A 21,208-nucleotide genomic window follows, 5' to 3' on the forward strand; every position below is an offset into this window, starting at 1 on the left:
ACCTTTCATATTTTTGCTGTAATAATGTACTGCAACGAACATCACGACCCTCACTTTTTATCATTTCCTTGGGATTAATTTCTGAATCAAAAGACATGAACATTTTCAGATTCTTGATGCAGTGGACTCACGAACACAGGTACAGTGTAGACCAGGGGTAAGGCGACTTACTGAAAAGAGAGGAATTAAGTAAAAGTCTATATGCTAAGAGGTGGGGCCTCCATCATTCACCCACTTAACCCACTTGGCAGCCAGAAAGACATCCTTGATTGGAGAAATGGACCTAAGAGAAAAGATCTGCAGATAATGACATTTAGAGGTCCTACAGTGAGTAGCCAAGTCCCAGCTAATTACCCTAAAGTTTAAAATTAATCTATTACCATTTATCATTAATCTGTAATCTATAACCTATGGTAGCTCACATTTTAAACTATTACGCTCCAGTTTCTCCATTTATTCTCCTTCAGTGGTTCCCCTTACCTTTCTGGCCGGTTCTGACTTAGGGACAGTCTACAGTAAGAAGTCACACATGCGTCACTTCTCCCACGATGGAAAAACCACCAAGCTAATTTTGTCTTCTCTTTGACCACAGGCCATAGAATAGTTCACTGAAATACCTAATGCCCTAGAGTAGAGACTGTCTCCTGGGGTCAAGTATATTTTAAAGCAAATAAATCCCCCAAAAAGAGAATAAAGCCACACTAGACAAGTCAGAGTCTACCTTTTATTCACTCTTGTACCTCCAAGGACTAGAACTCGGCCTGGCACATAGCAAGTGATAATACACATTTGCATGGACGGATGAATGTATACGGCTTCTTTAGGCTGAATTTAAACTCCCACCAAGAACAGACAACTACCTTGCCTCTTCCCCCACTCATTTTCAGGTCTTCCACAGAGCAGCCAGAGCCTCAGAGGCCCTTGAGAGTTTCCTCCACTCCTCCCTTGTTTGCAGCGCTAGAAGCTGCAGGTGGTAGTTTCCTACACTGGGGGCGGCGCCTGGACGCGGGTGTCCCTGGCCAAGGCGGCCTCGCTGTCCTGGAAGGGAGGGTGAAGAGCTGCATCCCGCACTAGGCGGCGAAAGAGCGCAGCGCCAGGCGGCGGGGTCCAGAGGCGCTCGACGGCTCGCCGCCCGCGCCGGAGACGGGCTGTGTGTTGGGCCAGTGGAAGAGACCGGAAAAACCCAGACGTGGAAGAGGGACAGCCTGGACTTCGCGAGCCCTGGGGGGGGTGGCGGCCCACAGAGCCCCCACCTGCCCCGGGCCCCCACAGCGAGCAGTGGCCGCGCCGCCCGCCAGTGCGCCGGGCTCCGAGACCGGTAGGGGAGCACGCGGGCGAAGGAGGGGCCGCCGTCGCTGACACCACCGCCTTTAGCCCTTGGCTTCCGCGCGTCGGAGGCTGGCACCTCCAGGTTCCCCGCGGCGGCCGGAGCTGTGCGGGGGCCAGGCGGTTCGGCGGGAGCCGGGGCTGGGACCTGGGTGACCTGTCGTCCGCCCCTGCAGCGAGTCTCCAGTGGGCATGTTTCAGGTGGGCAGGTCGAGCATCCCCAAACCTGCCCCCCGCAGCCTGGAGGACCTGGACTCAGTGCAGCGTGTCCTGTTACACAGGTCAGTGCAGGGCCCGGGGGCGCAGGGCGAGACCGCCCTCTTGCCCCGGGAGGGTTGGCGAGGGAGGGGCCGCTTTTCTTTCTGGGGTCTTTCTGGAAGCATCTGACTTGGGATTCGCCTTAGTGCGGCGCTGGCCGCGAAGGGCCGTTGGGACCTGCACCCCACCCTTTCCAGAATCGGGTGCCAGCGATCCACCCTGTCCCGCTGCGGAGACTGGCCCCGCGCGGGTCCCGGTCACCCATCTCCTCCGGAAAACGCTACCTTAGGAAGAAGAGAAAGAAAGATTAAGCGAAGCTGTCCCTTAACACCTCCAGGCTTCTTCCAGCAAGCTAAGAGTTTTGTTTGAACTTTAGTTGTGACTGGAATGGAAAAGAGCTTCTTTTCTAACAAATCTAATTCTACACACCCCCCCGCCACACACACACACACACACACACACACGCGCATGCGCTTGCGCCCACACACCAACAACTGCACAAAAGAAATTTAAGAGTTTCTCTAGGAAGAATGAGAACCCCAACTTTCTGTAAGCTGCTAGTGCATTAATTTTAACTGCTGGTACTTTCGTCCAACCTTATCCTTTATGCAAAATAGACTAACAAATATTAAATCCTGTGGTTGCAGTGATGGGTTTATAGAAGAGAAAGAAATAGTCCACACGAAGAGCAAATTGTCTTTCAATTTTAAGAGAGGATGGATGAAATACCAAGCAGTTAATGCTGCTTTAGCTCTAGGAAGGCTTGGCCTTCATAAGACGTTGTAGGGAAAAAAAAAAAAACTCTTAGAAATATATCTAAAGTACCTCTTGAATACATTTGTGGCGAGAAAGAGTAAGTGGCGCTTAGTAAATATCTGTCGGGGGAGGTTTATGTGAGCCCTCTCATCTGTAAACGTTTCGAGTGGCCCTTTTAAGTCTTTGTAGGAAACCATATGAGCTGCAGAAATCCTGTTCTATTGGAAGTGTGAGTAAAAAAGAAAGACAGTGTGCAAGGGAGAAATTGGGTGTCTGCGATTTCAGAGCTGTCTTCTGAAACCTGCAATTTTCTGCAGTTGGTTTCCCCCAACCCCCAAAGAGCCCCTGCCACATAAAATAAAATATTATTAAACGAGCGGTGAAAAGGGTATTCTGCTAAATTCCCAAAGACAATTCCCCCTGCATTTGATAAAATTATAGTCCAGGAATAAATCCCAAGAAGCATTAACTAAAAACTCATTCACAGCATGACTTTGTTGTAAAGCCGGGAGGGGTGCTAATTTTAAAAGCTTAAGACCTTGCTGCAACAGAATTTCTTTATATTTCTCATGTTTTAAATGTCAAGTGCCAAAAAATTTCAAACTGATGAACACTTTAGGGTTTCAGATCCAAAGAACAAACCTGTCCGAATAAACCAGGCAAAAGAATATGTTTAAGCTATAGTCATCAAGACCCAGATGATTATTTCGGAAGTAGTGGAATATTTCTAGAATAACCTGCTCAGTATCACAATGAAAAGCAACTTTATCTGAATTACAAATAACTGCTCCCATATGCTAGAGGAACCAATGGAATCTGGAACTATAAATGTGTTTGTTAGTATCATGGCTAACAGTGCTTTCTTTTTAACATTATACGAAAATCTTTTTGTTACTGCAATGCATTACTCTTAATAGTGGTTATTTATTATTCAGTGTTTTCAAACACGCACTTAAAAAACTTAGACATCTGTAGAGGTTTCTCTTTCATTTAATGCATCTGTATTTCACACAAGTTCACATCTAATCAAATGTCTTTTGCTTGTATATGTACAGATTTGTTTAGGCATAATATTATAGAAATTAGGGAGATTTGATAACCCTTAAATCATACTTGTACTTATCATAGTTCTCATGAACTATATCAATACATGGCCTATTTTAAAAGTATTACTGTTACAAAACTTTTATGTTTTTCCTTTAAAACATCCATTGTAAATTATATACAAAATTTTGGCAATTGCATTAAAGAGACTAGTAGCCACGTTATTAAGAGAAAATAACAGACTATTTTATTTTAACATCTTACTTTAAAGGGTAAGTCTTGTGAGTGTGTCCTTTTTTAAATTACTTGTATATTTTCCATTGCAAATATGGTTTTTAAAATGTAAAGCATTAAATTGCTGTGCTTTTGAAAAAGATACTTCAGCCAAACCAAAATTAAAGCAAAGTTGCAAACTTTTCTCTGCATGAGGCGCTAACTTCAAAATGTCAATACTAAAATAACAATAGCTCAGCAAAATAAATTTAACTATTCTGCTTTTTGAAAAAAGTTACACATAAGTTGTCTGAGTCAAGGAAAAGCATCAGTATTGTATTTCTCAGTTACTTAAGTTATTTTTGTGTCATCTTGATTATAAGAAATAACCAAACAATACTATTAATACTCAGTATTTCGCAAATATTTTTTAAAAAAACATATGCACAATACTATTGCAAATTAATCATTTCCTTGGAGTCCTAATTCTTCTGTTGCACTGTAGTTGTGTGACTTGGCAAGACTTTTAACTTATTTGTATTTTCCCCTGTTCTTTCTGTAATATAAAGGGATAATACCCACCTCACAAGGTGTTGGTGTGAATTTCTGATGATATGGAAGTGCTTTATAAAACTAAAGTTCTGTCAAATATAAGGGATTATGGTAACAACTGTTCTATAATAAAAAACTAAAACAAAACACAAAATGATAATTCCTAAAGATTCTGAGAAGATTCAGCCAGGTGACTTTTCCCAAGGCCTAATAGCTAATGAATGGTGCTGGTCCAGGCTAGAGTGCTGGTTTTTTGACCCCTACGCCAGTGGAGAGAGTGAACTAGAGGTGATTCTCAAAATTTTTGACGACCCAAATTTCATACTCTTACCAAAGGTGAAAATATGCAAATTCAAAATACCACAACTATCCAGAATTCTCAGGGAGTATGCCCAATGAAGTAATATTCCTGTTAGTAAAAGAGTATGTAATATCTTTTTAAGATCTAAAAATAAAAACTAAAATGAATAATTAAAAAAACAGTTTTTGAAAATATAGTATAAAGTACACACTGCTCTATTTCTTAAGGTATAAGGCATTAGATTTCAAGGGTTATCTCATTTGATTTTCAGCAACCCTATAGAGTAGGCAGAGATTATTATTGCTGCTGTCAGATGAGGAAACTGACTTTGTCCACTTCCACTTGGTTATTGGTGCCAAAATCAGGATGAGAATTTGGATCCCCTGACTGGAGAATGCATGGCACTTACAGATTATCAAGTATTTTTTACAGTCGATGTCAAATTATTGTAGGATTCAACAATGCTGTGAATTTTTTTGTTTTAGGTGCTACTTAGGGCATTTGGCAGTCATTTATAAACTATGGTTTTTTGTTAATTCTCATGTCTGCCTTTTGTTTTCTACTTTCCTCTTCATCAGCAGATTGTCAGCCATCAATAATTTCCAGGGTTGTTGTATTCCTGTTTTCAGGGAGCCTTCTTTCCTTCTGATCTATAGTGGTAGAACAGCTTGCCAAATTTGTTATAATTTGTAAATGAAGATATAAAATAAAAAGAAATAGGAGTAAATGAATTGGGTTTTGGGCTTGAGCTTTGTGCCATCTATTTTAGTCTCACTTGTGCTTCTGGATTCTCATCTGTATTCCATTACTATTCAAATGTGGAATATATGATCTTATTGCAGGTAAGTTGTATGCATTTTAACAAGTAATTCAACTTTTATAGAGGGAAATAAGAATTTTAGACCATAATGCAATTCTGTACATTTAGGATTGCTAAAATGTTATTTTGATATATAAACTCTGAAATTTGAAATCGTCTAACATAATAAAGTCTCACTTTCTAAAATGCTATTTTGTTGGTCTACCAAGTTATTTATTCATATTTTAAAAATAATTATGGCTGTCATTATTACCACATAGTACATAAAGTATTATTATTTCTGTGTTCACAATTAAGGCAATATTAGTTTCTAACAAAACTCTTACATAATTTTTACCTTGTAGTTTAAATTTTTAATGAATATGACCTCATGTGGCCCTATTTTCATTTACTTCTCATTGCTAGCTTTTATTTCTACTAGAGAAAGAGCTCCTGAACCTGCTAACGATACTAAATATTTAATTATGTCCTTATCTGGTGTATTTTATGTCAGAATTGTATTGTTTGCCTAATCAAGATGGTAATCTATGGAAATAAGGATGTCATGTCTCATATGCATTAAATTAAATATATTTGGGCTTCAGAAGATGGCTGGTCATTTTGTAGTGGAAAAGGGAAAATGAAAATATACCCCAGTCTAAATCTCTTAAATCTTGCAATTGCTAATTATGAAACATACAGAATATTCTTATAAAGGCCCTGAAAATGGCATCCTATTCCTTTCTTTTCTTCATCCTTTCGAAAATATCTAAGCTTATTAAATATTAGTAAGGTTAGTAGAAGTATGATATATGTAAATTTAGAAATATGACTAATTGATACTACAACCTGAAAATTAAAATAAGGATAAAAATGATTGCTATTATTTCTTCTTTGATGAAAGATCAAGCGAGGTGGTAAATTTTGTTGTTGCTCACTTTTATCCATTTAGCAAACACGTGGAAGTAAATTAGCCAAGGGAGTTAACGTAACTCAGGGATATAGCTAACGTCCTAGCAGGTATACTTTCATGTGGCATTTTTTGCTCCAGTTCAACCCTGTGACAAGTGAAAGACTGAAGAGAAAAAAAAAAAGACCCAGTCAGGTTCTCCAGGAGATTGTCATTTGGTGGCAATGATAGATGTATTCCTATTCAATTTAGATATAAGACAGACTGATATTAGTTATAACCTAATTTTATGGGATAGATTATGAGGAAAGAGTAGAAAAAGGAATTCTTACTGAGGTAGGAGATGTGTCTAGGAGGGCGTTTGGGAAAAGGTGCTATTTGAATTGGATCTTGAAGAAAGGTGTAGTATTTCAACAAATGAATTTTGGGTAACTATCATTCCACAGTAAGAGAACTGTGTGAGTAAATGAGATAAAATAGCTGTTTTATTGACGCTTTATGTGCTAGGTATTTTACATGCATTAACTCATTAGATTCCAAACAGTCCTGTGAAGTAAGTACCATTATCTGAATTTACAGATAAGGAAAATGAAGCTTGTGGAGGTCATTTGCTCAAGGTTACATGGATGATGGATTCTAGAACAGGGAGAGAGGTCTGTCTGCCGGGCTCAAATTCAGCAGGTGGAAGTGGGTTCCGGCCTATTCAGGGAATGACTAGTGGGCCCATATGCATGAAGCACAGAACTGAGGGAAAGTTTAGGGCAGTTTCCCAAGTTTGCTGAATCACTGGGGGCACTTGTTTAAAATAGAGATTTCCAGGCCCCTCCCCTGGAGATTCTGATCCTGTTGATGTGGAGCAGGGCCTCAAAATCTGTATAACAAGCTCCAGTTGATTCTTTTGAATAGGCAAGTTGATCAGTTTGATTAAGATGTAACATGGAATAAAGCATTTAATTCTGAATTGGTGTTCAATTGTTTGTAGAATTGGAGAAAAAAATTTAAAAGAAGCTACACAGTTTGGACTTTGTTTTCTATTTAAGGAGGTGCCATGCAAGGCTTATGAGGCAGGGTATGAAACTATTAGATGCTTACAAAAAAAAATTGATGAAAAATTTGTAGGAAGAAAACGTGATATTTTGCTAAAATTTGTAAATGTCCTTTTTTAATATCTTATTTTATTTTTTACTTCCAATAAGTTGCTTTTAAAACAAGGAAAGATTAACTTATTAAAGAGGTATCTAAAGCACTTTTTATTTTGAAATGGAATCTTAAATTATTTCTAATGTTTAAGATTGTGGTGAAAGTAAGCATGTATATTTTACCATGAAACTCAAAATAATGAGTATAGTAACTCCAGCTTTTTAAAATAATATTGTTTCTCTGATTTTAAAAGTAATATTTTTTGTTGGATCTCAATGCTAATGGAAATATTTGTTTCTCTTCCTTCCTGTCTCCACTTTCTTCAAACTTCTGACCCCATTACTTCCTCCATCACTTTCAGCTGGCAAGGTTGCATCCTACTTACTAGACAGTAAACACTGTCACATGGAGACTGCCTCAGCTTCCTGCCTGAAACTGGCAAGTCACCATCCACACCAGCACCCTTCTTTGGCTCTTCCCTCTAGTTTTAGGGAAGACGTGTCCAGGGAGGTCATATCCCTCCTTCTGTGCCTTGGATGCTATCCCCTCCTACCACCTCAAGGACCTCCTGTTACCAGAAAGGGGTCCCAATCCAGACCCCAAGAGAGAGAGTTCTTGGACCTTACCCAAGAAAAAATTCGGGGCAAGTTCATAGAGTAAATTGAACGCAAGTTTATTAAGAAAGTAAAGGATAAAAGAAGGGCTACTCCATAGGCAGAGCAGGGGCATGGGCTGCTTGACTGAGAATACTTATAGTTATTTATTGATTATATGCTAAACAAGGGGTGGATTATTCATGAGTTTTCTGGGAAAGGGGTGAGCAATACCCAGAACTGAGGGGTCTTCCCTTTTTTAGAATATATTGGATAACTTCCTGACATTGCCATGGCATTTGTAAACTGTCATGGTGCTGATGGGAGTGTCTTTTAGCAACCAATGCTCATTATCCTCACTGCTGACTGTACTCTAACTATGATTCGTGTATAGTGAACAGTGAGGATGACTAGAGGTCACTTTTGTAGCCATCTTGGTTTTGGTAAGTTTTGGCTGGCTTCTTTACCGCAGCCTGTTTTATCAGCAAGGTCTTTGTGACCTGTATCTTGTACCGACCTCCTATCTTATCCTGTGACTAAGAATGCCTAACCTCCTGGGTATGCAGCCCAGTAGGTCTCAGCCTTATTATACCCAGCCCCTATTCAAGATGGAGTCGCTCTGGTTCGAATGCCTCTGACACTCCTTTTGCCCATTACCCCTTTACAAACTCCTTCTCCTATTCTTCAACTTTAGTAACATATAGACCTCTTTTAAGGAAAAAACTCTTGTGGATTTCCATGGATGACTTAAGTTTTTTAATTATAATTTTAAATAAATGAGGTATAAACTGTGCTTTATAGCTCCTATATAAGATGAAAACAATTTTATGAATTAATACAAATAAATTACAAAATGTAATAGCTGTTATAACACTATAAAAAGCACTTTTAGAAATTAAAACAAAACCATAAAACCTAGGAAATTCAAATGTATATAGTTTAATGTACATTTGTACATGTAATGTACAAATTCAAATGTACATAGTTTAATGTATATTTGTACATGTAATGTACAGTTAATGTAAATACAACTAAACTTCAGCTTAAAAGTATAAGCTGCATACTGCAGCTTGTTTGGCTGTGAGGGAGGTAAAATACACTATCCTGGCCATTTAAGTTTAATACACTTGAAAAACAGCAAGTGCCTTTGTGCTGTTTCTTAAAAGCAGCAGATGAAGCTCCCATGTGAAAGACACCCTCCCTACACTAGAAAAATGTAACATTCTTATTCTCAAGGGCATAGAAGTGAAACCAAGAGAATTCTGTACAGACCTTGTTAAAATAACTTATCTTTTAAGCTTCTCAATTTAGTTTAGTTGCTTCTTTACAACTAACTATTCTTTGTCCAATCCAGCATATAAGTTAACTGACTCTAACTGCTTCTTTGGGTCTTCATTTCTTTATGAGGGTTCCCCTGCCATGTAAAACTTGGATTCTAGAGCAAGGAGAGAGGTCTGTCTGCTAGGCTCCAATTCGCGAGGTGGGAGTGGGTTCTAGCCTATTCAGGGAATGGCCAGTTGGCCTGTATGTATGAAGCACAGAACTGAGAGAAAATTTACGGCAGTTCTCCAAGTTTGCTGAATCACAGGAGGCACTTGTTTGAAATAGAGATTTCCAGGCCCCTCCCCTGGAGATTCTGATCCTGTTGATGTGGAGCAGGGCCTCAAAATCTGTATAACAAGTTCCAGTTGCTTTTCTTTTGTTAATCTATCTTAGGTAAGTTTAATTCTCAGGCCCAGCTGGGACCCTAAGAAGATGGAGGTAGAGTTTTTCTGCCCCTGCAACAGCTACAATTCAGGTTCCTTTGAGTTCCCCATGCATATACCCATACCGGCCATGTGATGACTCATCTCCCATTACTCTTTCTCTGTTGGAACCATGCCATAATAACAATATAAATTAATACTTCCTCTAAGAAATTTGTCATGGCCCCATGTATACTACTTTGGTTTTTTCTGGATATTCCATTAGAACCTTGTATTTATTGTAATACTTATCACTATGTTATAATTGCCCATTAGAGAATCCCCAGCACCCAGCCTTTAAGATCATAAAATAACATTATATCCTTTTTTACATGCTGCAACATGAACATTTCCCCCATGCTTTACTCTTTGAACACATTCTAGTTAAAATCATAATCATCATATTTTATATATATTTAACTTTTCCCCCATTATTTGACATTTTAAGATTGCTTTCAGCTTTTCACTTTTCCAAATTTTATAAATTTGCATCCTTTCTCAGAGTAGATCTCTAATAGTTGAATTACTGGGTTCTGAGGGAGGGAATTTCATGTAATGGTTATTGACTTAGGTTCATTTCTTGGTTGACTTTGTTGACTGCTAGCCGTGTAACCATTAGTAAGATGCATAACTTCTCTAAAGCTTAGTTTCCTTATTTTAATATAGAGAAAATATTTACTTCATAGTATGTGAATGCTCAGCATTGTATATGAATAAAGTAAGCAGAGCCAAGGCTGACTCTCAATCAATGCTAGCTGTTATTTTTGTACTTAAAAAATACTTGATATAGGTATTCATAAATAACAGGTAGATTTTACCTGTTTACACTTCCAACTTTAGTAATGAGAACACTTAATTAGATTATAAAATTTTGAGTTAGAAAATGAACATGAAGTTGATTCCACAGGACTGCCACTCATTTGTGGCACTCTACAATACCTACTTGGGATAACCGTGAAAATGTTTGCAATTGCGAAACAATACGAAACCCATAAAACAATGGAGCGTATTATTAACACCTAAATCGCGTTGCTTAAAAGCGTCCATTACTTGCACGGATGAGGTCCTAAGGAAATGTAAAGGCGGTTTCCTTCACCTCGAAGGAAATCCAGGCTGACCGACAGCTGTTAGGCATTAGAAACACAGGACAAAGAGCAAACTGGATATCCAGCACTGGAAGAAAAAGGGGCAAAACCCAGTGGATCTCCGCCTGTTTTAACAAGTTATGCTGCTCTAAGGAAGAGCGTTCTGGGGAGCGTAAGCGGTTAAGTTTTAGCTTTATTCTATCCTTCCAACCGAGAAGCCCTCCTCGAAGTTTCAGCCGATTGGCTGCTTTCTGTTCTCCTTGTTTCTTCTGGGAAGCTTCTCCGTCTCCCTGGCAACGCGACCTGCCACCAATTGCAGCTAAGGATTGGTGGTCACATGGCCTCTGCCCCTTCCCAAGCAAAGGCAACATGGCGGCCTCAGCAAGTTGTAGCTGCGAGATTTGAATTACTCCAGTCGTAGCTATTGCATTCCCAACGATGGCCTCTGTGGCTTCGTGCGATTCGCGTCCGAGCTCAGACGAGCTCCCTGGAGACCCCTCTTCACAAGAAGAAGATGAGGACTATGATTTTGAAGATCGGGTCAGCGACTCGGGTTCATATTCCTCAGCGAGTAGCGATTATGAGTAAGGTTTTCAAAGAGGGACAATTAAGCCCATCCCTTCAATCCAGAGAATATACACGTGGGCTGGGGGAACTGCAAGGGTGTTGGCGTGGTTGGAATCGAGTATTTGTGGTTCTATAATAAGTGAGATTTAATTGCACCGCGTTCCATTGTATGGTGGTGTGAACAGAAATGACGATGCCATTCTTTGCTACTGTAGGTGGGTTTTTTTTGTTTTTTTTTGTTTTTTTTGTTTTTTTTAATGATTCTTAGATGAGAATCTCCTCTTTTTGGTCATGGGCTCTGTCTAGGCCATAGGAGGATATATCTGTAACAGTGTTTAAAAAACTGTTCCGATCGCAGTGTCTTCTTGCTTCTTTGGTGTGACCTTTGTGGCTTAATCTCTTTAGTATTTGGAGTGGAGAGACACCCTACACGTTTTATAAGGCAGTTGTTAAATTTATGTAGATTTTTTCTGTTATGGAAATGATAGCTATATAACAGAAGGAATGCCCACCCATAGTCTCACCATCAAGGACAACCTCTCAGCACTTCTGGATATTTCTGCTGTATTTTCCTATGCATCTCCATGATTTTCTTGTTCTCCATTTTACGTCATAATTTAATTTTTAAAAATATAGATACCTAAAGGTTTTCACTTTCTTCATAATGCCATGAAAAGGTTATTTTGATTCACAGTACTCAGTGCTACTTCATTTTTAAGAAAAATCTATCCCTTACTGCTATGGATTAAGAACTTTAGAAAAGTCAAAGTAGCTTGAAGTGAATGACTAATCGTGAAAAAGTTTTGGTGCCAAAATGTCAACTAACCCAGTAATGGACAACCATACCTGGTCAGTTTTAGGATGACATTGTATGTGTATTTAGGAACAACAGTTATAAATCATTTATGTGTATGTAGGAGCAACAGTTATTTGGCAATTGTTTTTACCTATCAGTATGTAAAAGATTTTTGTCATTGTCTTTAAAAGTATGGTGGGGAAACCTGTTTAATACATTCTTGAAGACTTAAACAAATTTTAAAATATCTTATTTTTTGTAATCTGCTGTAGGCATTAAAAAAATTTTTAAATTCATGATTATTACACAAGGCTGCTGGAAGGAAATATGAATTACATAGAACCTTATTTGGTCTTGGTATGTGAAGCCATAGACAGTGTAAGACTCAAACTCTTGGCTTCTCCACATTTTAGAGTCACATACTTTTTTAGCCCGGAGAGAATCTATAATTCATGTATGGTTGCACAGCTGAGTGTTGTCAGTGTGAGAATTCAAGACTCCTGATACCTAATGGGCCACCATGACTTTGATGGGATTAAAATAGTGAACTTTATTTCCTAGGAAATGACCAATCTGAGGACCTTGTGATAGGAGAACTTGTCACTTAAAAGAGTAAAAGTATTTCATGATTCAAAATACATGTATATATGTTATATTTTAGCTTTTAAAAAATGATCATTAAGCTTTTCACATGTCACTAATCACGCCAAAAGTTCTAGTGTCTTTATCTTCCTAATAATAAAAGTGTAGAAAATCCCTATCATAAGATGTTTTGCTGGTCTGTATTTCAAGTCCTACCAAGTTTCAAATTTTAAGTCTGTCCCTTCTTGATTTGTAGGACATGAGGGTTAATTTGCTAAACTTACCAAGAAGGCTTATGTTCAGTTCTTCCCTTATGGTAGATGTTTACTTCCCTAAGCTGCAGTCATCATTATAAACAGTGGCCTTCCCAACTTGTACAGAACCACTCTTTAATCAAAGGTACAGGAATGCCAACCTTAGTCTTTCTCATTAAAGCAAAGACATGAATTTCCTATTGTATTTCATGGACTACATGAAGCTTACTAAGGAAGTTGTACTGCATATTGACTCACATAAAGTATCCTAAATTTTCAAGGTTTTAGTTACCTGCGTGTTCTTTTTAGAAGTTACTGTTTCATGCATGCTTTGTACCTGAGCTGTATGTGATTGTCAATATAGAATTTAAAAGTTTATCATCTTTGAGATAAAATTACATTATGGTAAATTCTGGTAGAGTTCTTTTAATAGGTTTGTTTTAGGTTTGTTAAAGAAGAAGAGTGTATATTGCTGCAGTATGTCTTAAGTTGGCACATGGGCACATACCCTGGGAGGCTTCAGAGATAATACTGGTGGGTTGGTTGGGCTGAGGGAGCCATTAGCTAGTTTTAGTATTAAGATAACAGAAATCATACATTCACCTGCAACAATGCCAAGTTACCAGCTAATATGCCTAGTTCATGTTACACAGAGTTTGTCGATGTTGTAACTTGGATTTTTAATTTTTCCAAGTGAATTTTTTGTTGTTGTTACGTCAGTTTTAAAACTGGCTGATGGAGAGAAACAGGAATAATTTTAAATGAGATAGCTGTTAAAGCTAAGGAACTTCTACCTAAAACACAAGGACTGGCTGGAGAAGGGAGGTATGTCCTTTAAATTTTTTTCTGGGACTTTAAAAATAGCTTCATGGAAGGATAATTAATATACAAAACACTGCACATATTTTAAATGTACAATTTGATGTTTTAACATGTATAGTCTGCCAAGAAAATGAACATATCCATCTCGCCTAAGAGTCTCCCCATGTACCTACTTAAGTCCATTTATGCCTCTCCTGATAACCATTTATCTGCTTTTTGTCACTCTACAGGAGTTTGTAGTTTCTAAAGTTTTATAAAGATGGAATTGTACAGTATGAATGTTCTTTTTCGTCTGCCTTCTGTTACTCAGCATAATTACTTCGAGATTCATCCATGTTGTTGCCCCCATTAATAGTTCATCTCTCGGCCAGGTATGGTGGCTCATACCTGTAATCCTGCTTTGGGGAGCCAAAGCAGGAGCATTGCTTGACACCAGGAGTCAGAAACCAGCCTCAAAAACATAGTGAGACCCCCATCTCTAAAATAAAAAATAAAAAAATTAGCCAGGCATGATGGTACATGCCTGTAGTCCTGCAACTTGGGAGGCTGAGGTGGGAGGATCACTTAAGCTCAGGAGTTCGAGGTTGCAGTGAGCTGTGATCACACCATTGCACCCCAGTCTGGGTGACAGCAAAATTTTGTCTGAAGAAAAAAAAAGTTCTTTTTTTTGTACAGTGAAGCCTTATCACCATTGCACACTAAAGACTTCTTCTGAGCTGGGCTCACACCTGTAATCCCAGCACTTTGGGAGGCCGAGGCAGGTGGATCACCTGAGGTCACGAGTTCGAGACCAGCCTGGCCAATATGGTGAAACCCCACCTCTACTAAAGATACAAAAAATTAGCCGGGCGTGGTGGTGTCCGCCTGTAATTCCAGCTACTTGGGAGGCTGAGCCAAGAGAATCACTTGAACGCAGAAGGCGGAGTTTGCAGTGAGCCGAGATCGCACCATTGCACTGCAGCCTGGGCAACAAAGTGAGACACCATCTCAAAAAAAATAATAAATAAATAAAAATCTGTACAGCAAAGCCCTAACACAAAATATTTTGCTGGTCTATGATTTTTGTTCTGCTGGAGTTACATCATATCCCCAACAAAATGATGTGTAGAAATGCTGACATTCCTCTCTTTCTTGAATTTTTAACATGGGAACATACTACTTGTGAAGAATCAAAATATTTCATTTAGACTCATGATGCCATACTATTAACATCCAATTTAGGATAGTATTTCCTACTTTTTCTTCTACTCTGAACCCTGACTCCTTTTTACTTTTAATTTAATACAGATTAAAAAGACACATGGTATATAACTAGGTTTATGATGAAAAATGGTAATACCCTGCTGTCATCTCTACTTCCAGCTCAGTGTGTGAAGAGAATTCATTGTCTTCCATCTCTCCTCTAAGGCTACTCATCTCATTTACTGACATCATTATCTCCTTACTCTTGTCTTCAGATCTGATGTCTCCAGTACTATTGACTTCCTTCTCTGGTTTTCTCTTCTCCATTCTCACAGGCACTGCCTTACTTAAAAGGTTTGCCTCTTGCCTCTTGCCTTGTTTCCCATGTACCAGTGGAGTTGCCTCCTAACTAATCTGCATGCCTCTGATCTCTTCTGTTTCTGGTCTTTCTTCCATACCGCTGCCAGTTTGCTTTCTAAAACACAGTTCTAAATCATTTTTCTACTCTACTCAAAAGTTTGGTGGCCTTCCAAATAAATTCTAGGTTCCTTAGGATGATTTTTAAATTTTAGATCTGTCCCAAGTCTTTCATGTCTCATTTCTATTGATCTCCCTGTTCATTATTGAAAATGATTATCCACTCATTCTCAAATTGACCACTTGCTTTCACACCTACACCTTTATGTGCTTTGTTCTCTCTGTTTAAAATACCCTTTCTTCCTATCTCTTGTCAACATCATTCAAGCTCCCACTTAAGTTCTACCTTCTCCTAGAATCTTTTCTGGTCTCTCTTAGACTATCTCTCCATCCTGAACTCTAGTCCTATAGCAGTCTCTATTCCTGAGTGTTGGCACTTGCATTTCAGCCATTTGATTAGCTCTCTGTCCCGTCTGACATCTTTAAAAGTACAGTAAAGTCCTATCACAAAATGTTTTGTTGGTGTATGACTTTTGTCCTGCCAGGGTTAGATTGTATCACTAATTTAGTGATGCATAGGAATGCCCTGTTTAGCTGAGGGGGCGGGTGGTAGGAAATGTGACCCGGGGGATGAAGTCACTATTAGATGTGTTCCTGATGTAGAAATGTATTACCTGCAGTGAATGAACAGTTAATGCATTTATTGGCTGATCCCTTTGCCTTCTTTGACATGCTTAACGGTTATTCTAATGTTGCTTAGCAAGAAGAGCTTCAGCTCATCTGAGACTCCCTACCCCTAAGCTGCTATATCATCCAGCATACATTTTAATGATTGAAATTCATGGTGTTCCTTTAGAAAATGATCAGAAGACCGTCAAGAGTGAAAACTAGATATTGTTGGTAGACAGAACACAGAAAAGAAAACACAGAAAAGCATAGGCAGGCAAGTGCTTACTGAATAAGTGCCAGATAGAATCCATATTAATTTGTCACAGTGTTTTTATTGTGTGTGGTTTTTCTCTGTTCCTAGAATTGTCCTGTTACACCTATTATCACCTCATAACTATATGTGTTGACCACTTTGGTAAAGTGCATTGTGCTTTGCCCACTAAGAAAAAAAGAAAAAAGTGTACTATAACACATTTGAAATAGTAACAAGTATTTATTTTCCTTAACTAAGGAAATGTGCCAGTAGGGCTGGCTGTTTTATAACTCTTTTCTTGTGGTAGTTAAGGAAATTGCTGTACTATTGCAAATGATGAAAAATGCTGGCATTAATGCAAATAAAGACCTGAGAGATTCAAATAACTATTAGAGGGGTATTAAAAGATTTAGTGTTGACCTAGATATTTTTGAATACGTCAGGAATGAGACAATTATTAGCACTATCTGAAGTTCATTTTCTTTAATATATTTATGTTACAGCTTATGTAAGTGATCTTGCTTATTTGCAAGTTAACAAGTCTTTCTTTGGGAAGAAGGGCTCTACTCCTGTTTACCACATCATTTAGGGCCTTGAATACCAATTAAAGTGCCCTAAAACGTTGCAGGCAGGCTATAAACATACAGTTATTCTGCTTAAAGCAAAGCAGAATAAACAAAATAAGACTCATTGAAAGAAAATTGAAAAACATTTACACAATAATTCTGCAGCTTGTACCATAAGGTCTTAAAAATTTTTGAAGGAGTGTTTATATTAGTGCTGAAATACGACCCATGTACTACAAAGATCTGAATTAAAACTGCTAGATTTAATTCCTTTCATTAATTTTATTTTTATTTTTGAGTAAGTTTATATTTACACAAGAGTTCCAAAGATAGTACAGACTTCCCGTAAATCCTTCACCCAGTTTCCCCTGATGTTAACATCTTACACAACTATTATGCATTTGTCAAAACAAGACATGAACATTGGTCATTTCTGTTAACTAAACTCCAAACTTTATTTGGCTTTCACCACTCTTCCATTAATGTTCTTTTTCTATTCCAGGATTCAATCCAGAATATTGCATTGTCTGCTTAGTCTCCTCTGGTCTGTAACGATTTCTTAGTCCTTTCCTGTTTTGCATTACCTTGATCACTTGGTTATGTAACGTAGTGTCTGCCAGGTCTCTTCCCTGGAAAGTTACTGAATTTCTCTTTCCATACTCTGTTCTCTGGAAGAGTATAGTCACTAAGTCTATACTCAAGGTGAGGAGGGATTAAACTTCATCTCCTGGAGTGGGGATTATCTATATGTATTGATTTCTTTAATTTGGGGAAGTTGTAATGAAAGGTTAGGTTTTTGTGTTGTTTTTTTGTTGTTGTTGTTAACACATCTCCTTTCTTCTAATAGGGCTAGAAGAACTAGTTTGGGACAACAGTCATTAGAATTCTATTAAAATTTCTTAATACACTAATCATTTATCCTCTTTTTAAAAAATTGACACATAATAATTACACATATTTGTGGAGTACAATGTGATGTTTCAATAGATGTATACATTGTATAGTGATTAAATCAGGGCATTTGACATATTTATCACCTCATATGTTTATTATTTCTTTGTGATGAGAACATTCAAAAATCCTCTGTTCTAGTAATTTTGAAATATACATTATAATATTGTTAACTATAGTCTCCCTACTGTGCAATAGAACACCAGAATTTATTTCTCCTGTCTAACTGTAACTTTGTACCTGTTGACCAATTTCTTGATGCTTATCTAACTCAGAACTATTTCTCTGGAGTAGGAATAAAGAACCTTCCAGGAATATTGAACTGTAGGGTCCTTAAAGGCAGTGCCTAGCTTTGCTTCTTGTGTCACTATCACCTACCCTGAAACCTGGCAAACTGAGATCATTAGAGACACCTTCATTTAATTCCGGTTAGAAAAATACAGAAACACAAGAGTTATATTTAGTAAAAGCAAGAGGAAGGGAACTGATATTTATTTGGAACTTAACCATGCCAGGAACATTATTGTATTTTCTATTGACAAGAGTCCTGTGGGGTAGCTATAATCTACTTTCAAGAGGAGGAAAACTAAAGTAATCAATCAGTCGATCTTAGAAAGGTTAAAATCATAATAGAACAAAATTTGAACTTAGCTCTTCATGATTTCTCAGTTCATTTACTTTTCAGTATAAGTTGCCCTTCTGTGTGGGGTCTCTTACGTACACTTACCTGTCTCTACCTCTTTATCTTCCTTTTAGTTTTTTCCTCTTTTTAAAAGATGTCTTTCTCTTCTTAAAATGATGTATTTTCAAAAATCTAGACATTAAGAGAGTGGATCCCACACATCGCTAGTGAAAATATAAATTGGTATAGTCTTTTGGGTAAAGATATATATAGATATATAGATATATATATACATACACACACACACGTGTATATTGATGGTTCCTGTAACTTTGTGGTGGAAAAACAAGAACTGAACACAAAGCTTATCAGTAGGTGAATGACCAAATGTCCTACATCGTTGATATCAAATATTATGCAGCCACTTGTGATTTCTAAGCTGTATTGTTAAGTGAGAAATTATATATGTACTTTATATAGGTACGTATATAATGATTCCACTTTTTCAAAACAGTGACAGAAGAACCCTATATGTGTTTTTATATGATTATAAAGCATGGATTTTTTTTAACAGTGTTCATGTGAGAGAGAGATAGTAACACAAGTATTGTTTCCCATGTGTTACAATGAGTCTGCACATGGGTATGCACAAAAGGATGCATGAAAGTATAGTCACCAACTAGAAATCTAGTCAACATGAACCCCGCTCTCTCTCTCTCCCCACCTAATCAGTCTCAAAATCCTGGTGATTTTCAAGAGTTTCTCAAATGTTTTTCCTACTTTCCATCTCTTCTACTATTGCTTTATTTGTCATTTTTGCTTCAACTACTGAAACAGCCCCCTGACTAGTCCTCCTGTCTTGAGTCTTGTCCACCTCAAATCCACCAACCATTTACTTGCCAAAGTAGGCCTATCCAGGGATATCCAACACATAAACTGTCTACGTAAAACTCTTTGTTGATGCCTTCTTACCTGCACTACAAAAGCCAAACCCCTTAGGGTGATCTAAAAAGCCTGGCAAAACTAGGGCTTGACCACTTCTGTCATTCCCCACCTGCAACATTTACTCTGGCAACTGCAGACTGCTAGTGGTTCTCCATCTAGGCCATGGGGACTATCCTCAGGTCTTTGCTTATGCTGTTACTCCTGTTTGAAATCCTCTTCACGTCTTTCCCTTCGGCTCCCCACCTCTCTCCCTCCCTCATTTATCCTTTCAAACTTATTTCTGGGGTCTCCCTGATCTCCCCTCAACCTCCAGCTAGGCTAAGCTGGGTGACTCTCCTGTATGGCTAAGCTGGGTGACTCTCCTGTATGCCTCTATCTTGTACTTACCCTGTGTACTGTCATGAATTCTCTCTCACTTTCTCTTCTTTCCTAAGCAAGGGCGGGAACTGACATTCTCGTCATTATAATTCTGGTACTTACCATAGTTCCTGGAGCTGTTTAGTTGCTCCACAATTGAATGCCAAGATGCTATCCCCTTGGCCCCCACATGCATGGATCTTTGAATCATAACCAAAAGTGATTTCACATTCAAACTTTAGAGATTGAAATGAATCATCTTCATATTTAGTAAGTGGAAAAAAATGTTTCTTTTACATATCTCTAATACAAATAACTTACCAGGTTAAAAGGGTGAGATAATAAGGCTGATACACTTTATTCATTGTTTAAATTGATATATATATATATATATTACATTGATACATATGTTTTTAAGTAATTAATGTGTAATCATGGTATTTACACTGTAGCAATTAAAATTAAGGTAGCTTTGTTATCTAAATGATTATGGTGGGGATATAGTTATTTGGACTCTCAAGAGTAGAACTGCATAGTTATTTAAATATTGATTCTGTGGGTACAGATAGGTATGGTTGAAATAAGCGATATTTGGTTAATTATCTGCAATAAGTGAGGCTTAGTGCCTATGATGATGCCACACACTGGGAACCAAGAAGTCCCAAAGAAATGTTAGTGTTGATATTTTCAGCTTGTTAGGCATTTTAAAAAATGACTCATATGTAGCTGAAAATTCTATATTAATGACCAGCCACAGACCAGGGCAGTGGTTAGTTTGAGTTGAGTAATAGAATAGTATATTTTGGGGGCTAATTTTCAAAGTGTTTAGAAAGAGACATTTGACTTTTAAGTTAAGAGAACTGGAGTTGCCAATAAACACTGCAGAAAACAGAAATGTCTTCTATCTGATTTAATGATTACAACACAAATTATACTCTTTCAGGCCAGGATATTACTGAAATTACTGAAATTACTGAAAATACTCTCTACATGTTAATTTTTCCACTATTACTAGTTTCACTTTAAAGAATAGCAGTTTGAAAGGTAAACTGTTCATAACATTGAACAAGGTAGAGTTTAAGTTTGTTACCATGAGTATTTTTGCTCCTTAATGCTATTTCAATCATTTTAATAGCAGTAATTTTGTTTTTTTTTTTCCAGTGGCATACTTCCCAGTTAAAAATATTTTTTATAATCACAATGAATTATGTAATATGTGCTTTGCTTTTTTCTACTACAATTTTTCATAAAAAGGAGTTTTATGGAAATTATAGACAGTAAAGTGATCATTACTATATTAACTGTGATTATAAATGGGTTTTCAGGACAGATTTTAGTTTATGGTGAAGTGAATGTTTCTTTTTTGAAAACTTATGTAAAAGTCTGTTAAAGCTGGCTTTAGCTTTCATTTTAAGCTGACAGCCATCCTAAATAATTTCTATGCAAATAATAGATTTTCATGTACAATTTCCAAATGGCATGCTTCTGTGGATATAATTGCAT

General features: G+C 37.7%; 1 protein-coding gene across 6 annotated transcripts in view; it reads left to right on the top strand.

Annotated features, from left to right (window-relative positions):
- The first annotated feature begins 898 nt into the window (after positions 1-898).
- The window catches only part of INTU (inturned planar cell polarity protein), an 89,264-nt gene continuing 68,954 nt past the window's right edge, over positions 899-21,208 (top strand). For 3 of the 6 annotated variants that reach the window (XM_054554468.1, XM_002815129.4, XM_054554471.1), the window contains exon 1: positions 10,674-11,306. In XM_054554468.1, coding sequence (XP_054410443.1) covers positions 11,161-11,306 — 146 coding nt within the window. In that variant the 5' untranslated portion in view covers positions 10,674-11,160. Of the gene's footprint in view, positions 1,608-10,673; positions 11,307-21,208 lie in introns of those variants that run through there. The other 3 variants (XM_054554470.2, XM_054554472.2, XM_054554469.1) reach the window with 2 other exon arrangements.

Source organism: Pongo abelii, chromosome 3, assembly GCF_028885655.2.
Source record: "Pongo abelii isolate AG06213 chromosome 3, NHGRI_mPonAbe1-v2.0_pri, whole genome shotgun sequence".
Taxonomy (NCBI): Eukaryota; Metazoa; Chordata; class Mammalia; order Primates; family Hominidae; genus Pongo; species Pongo abelii.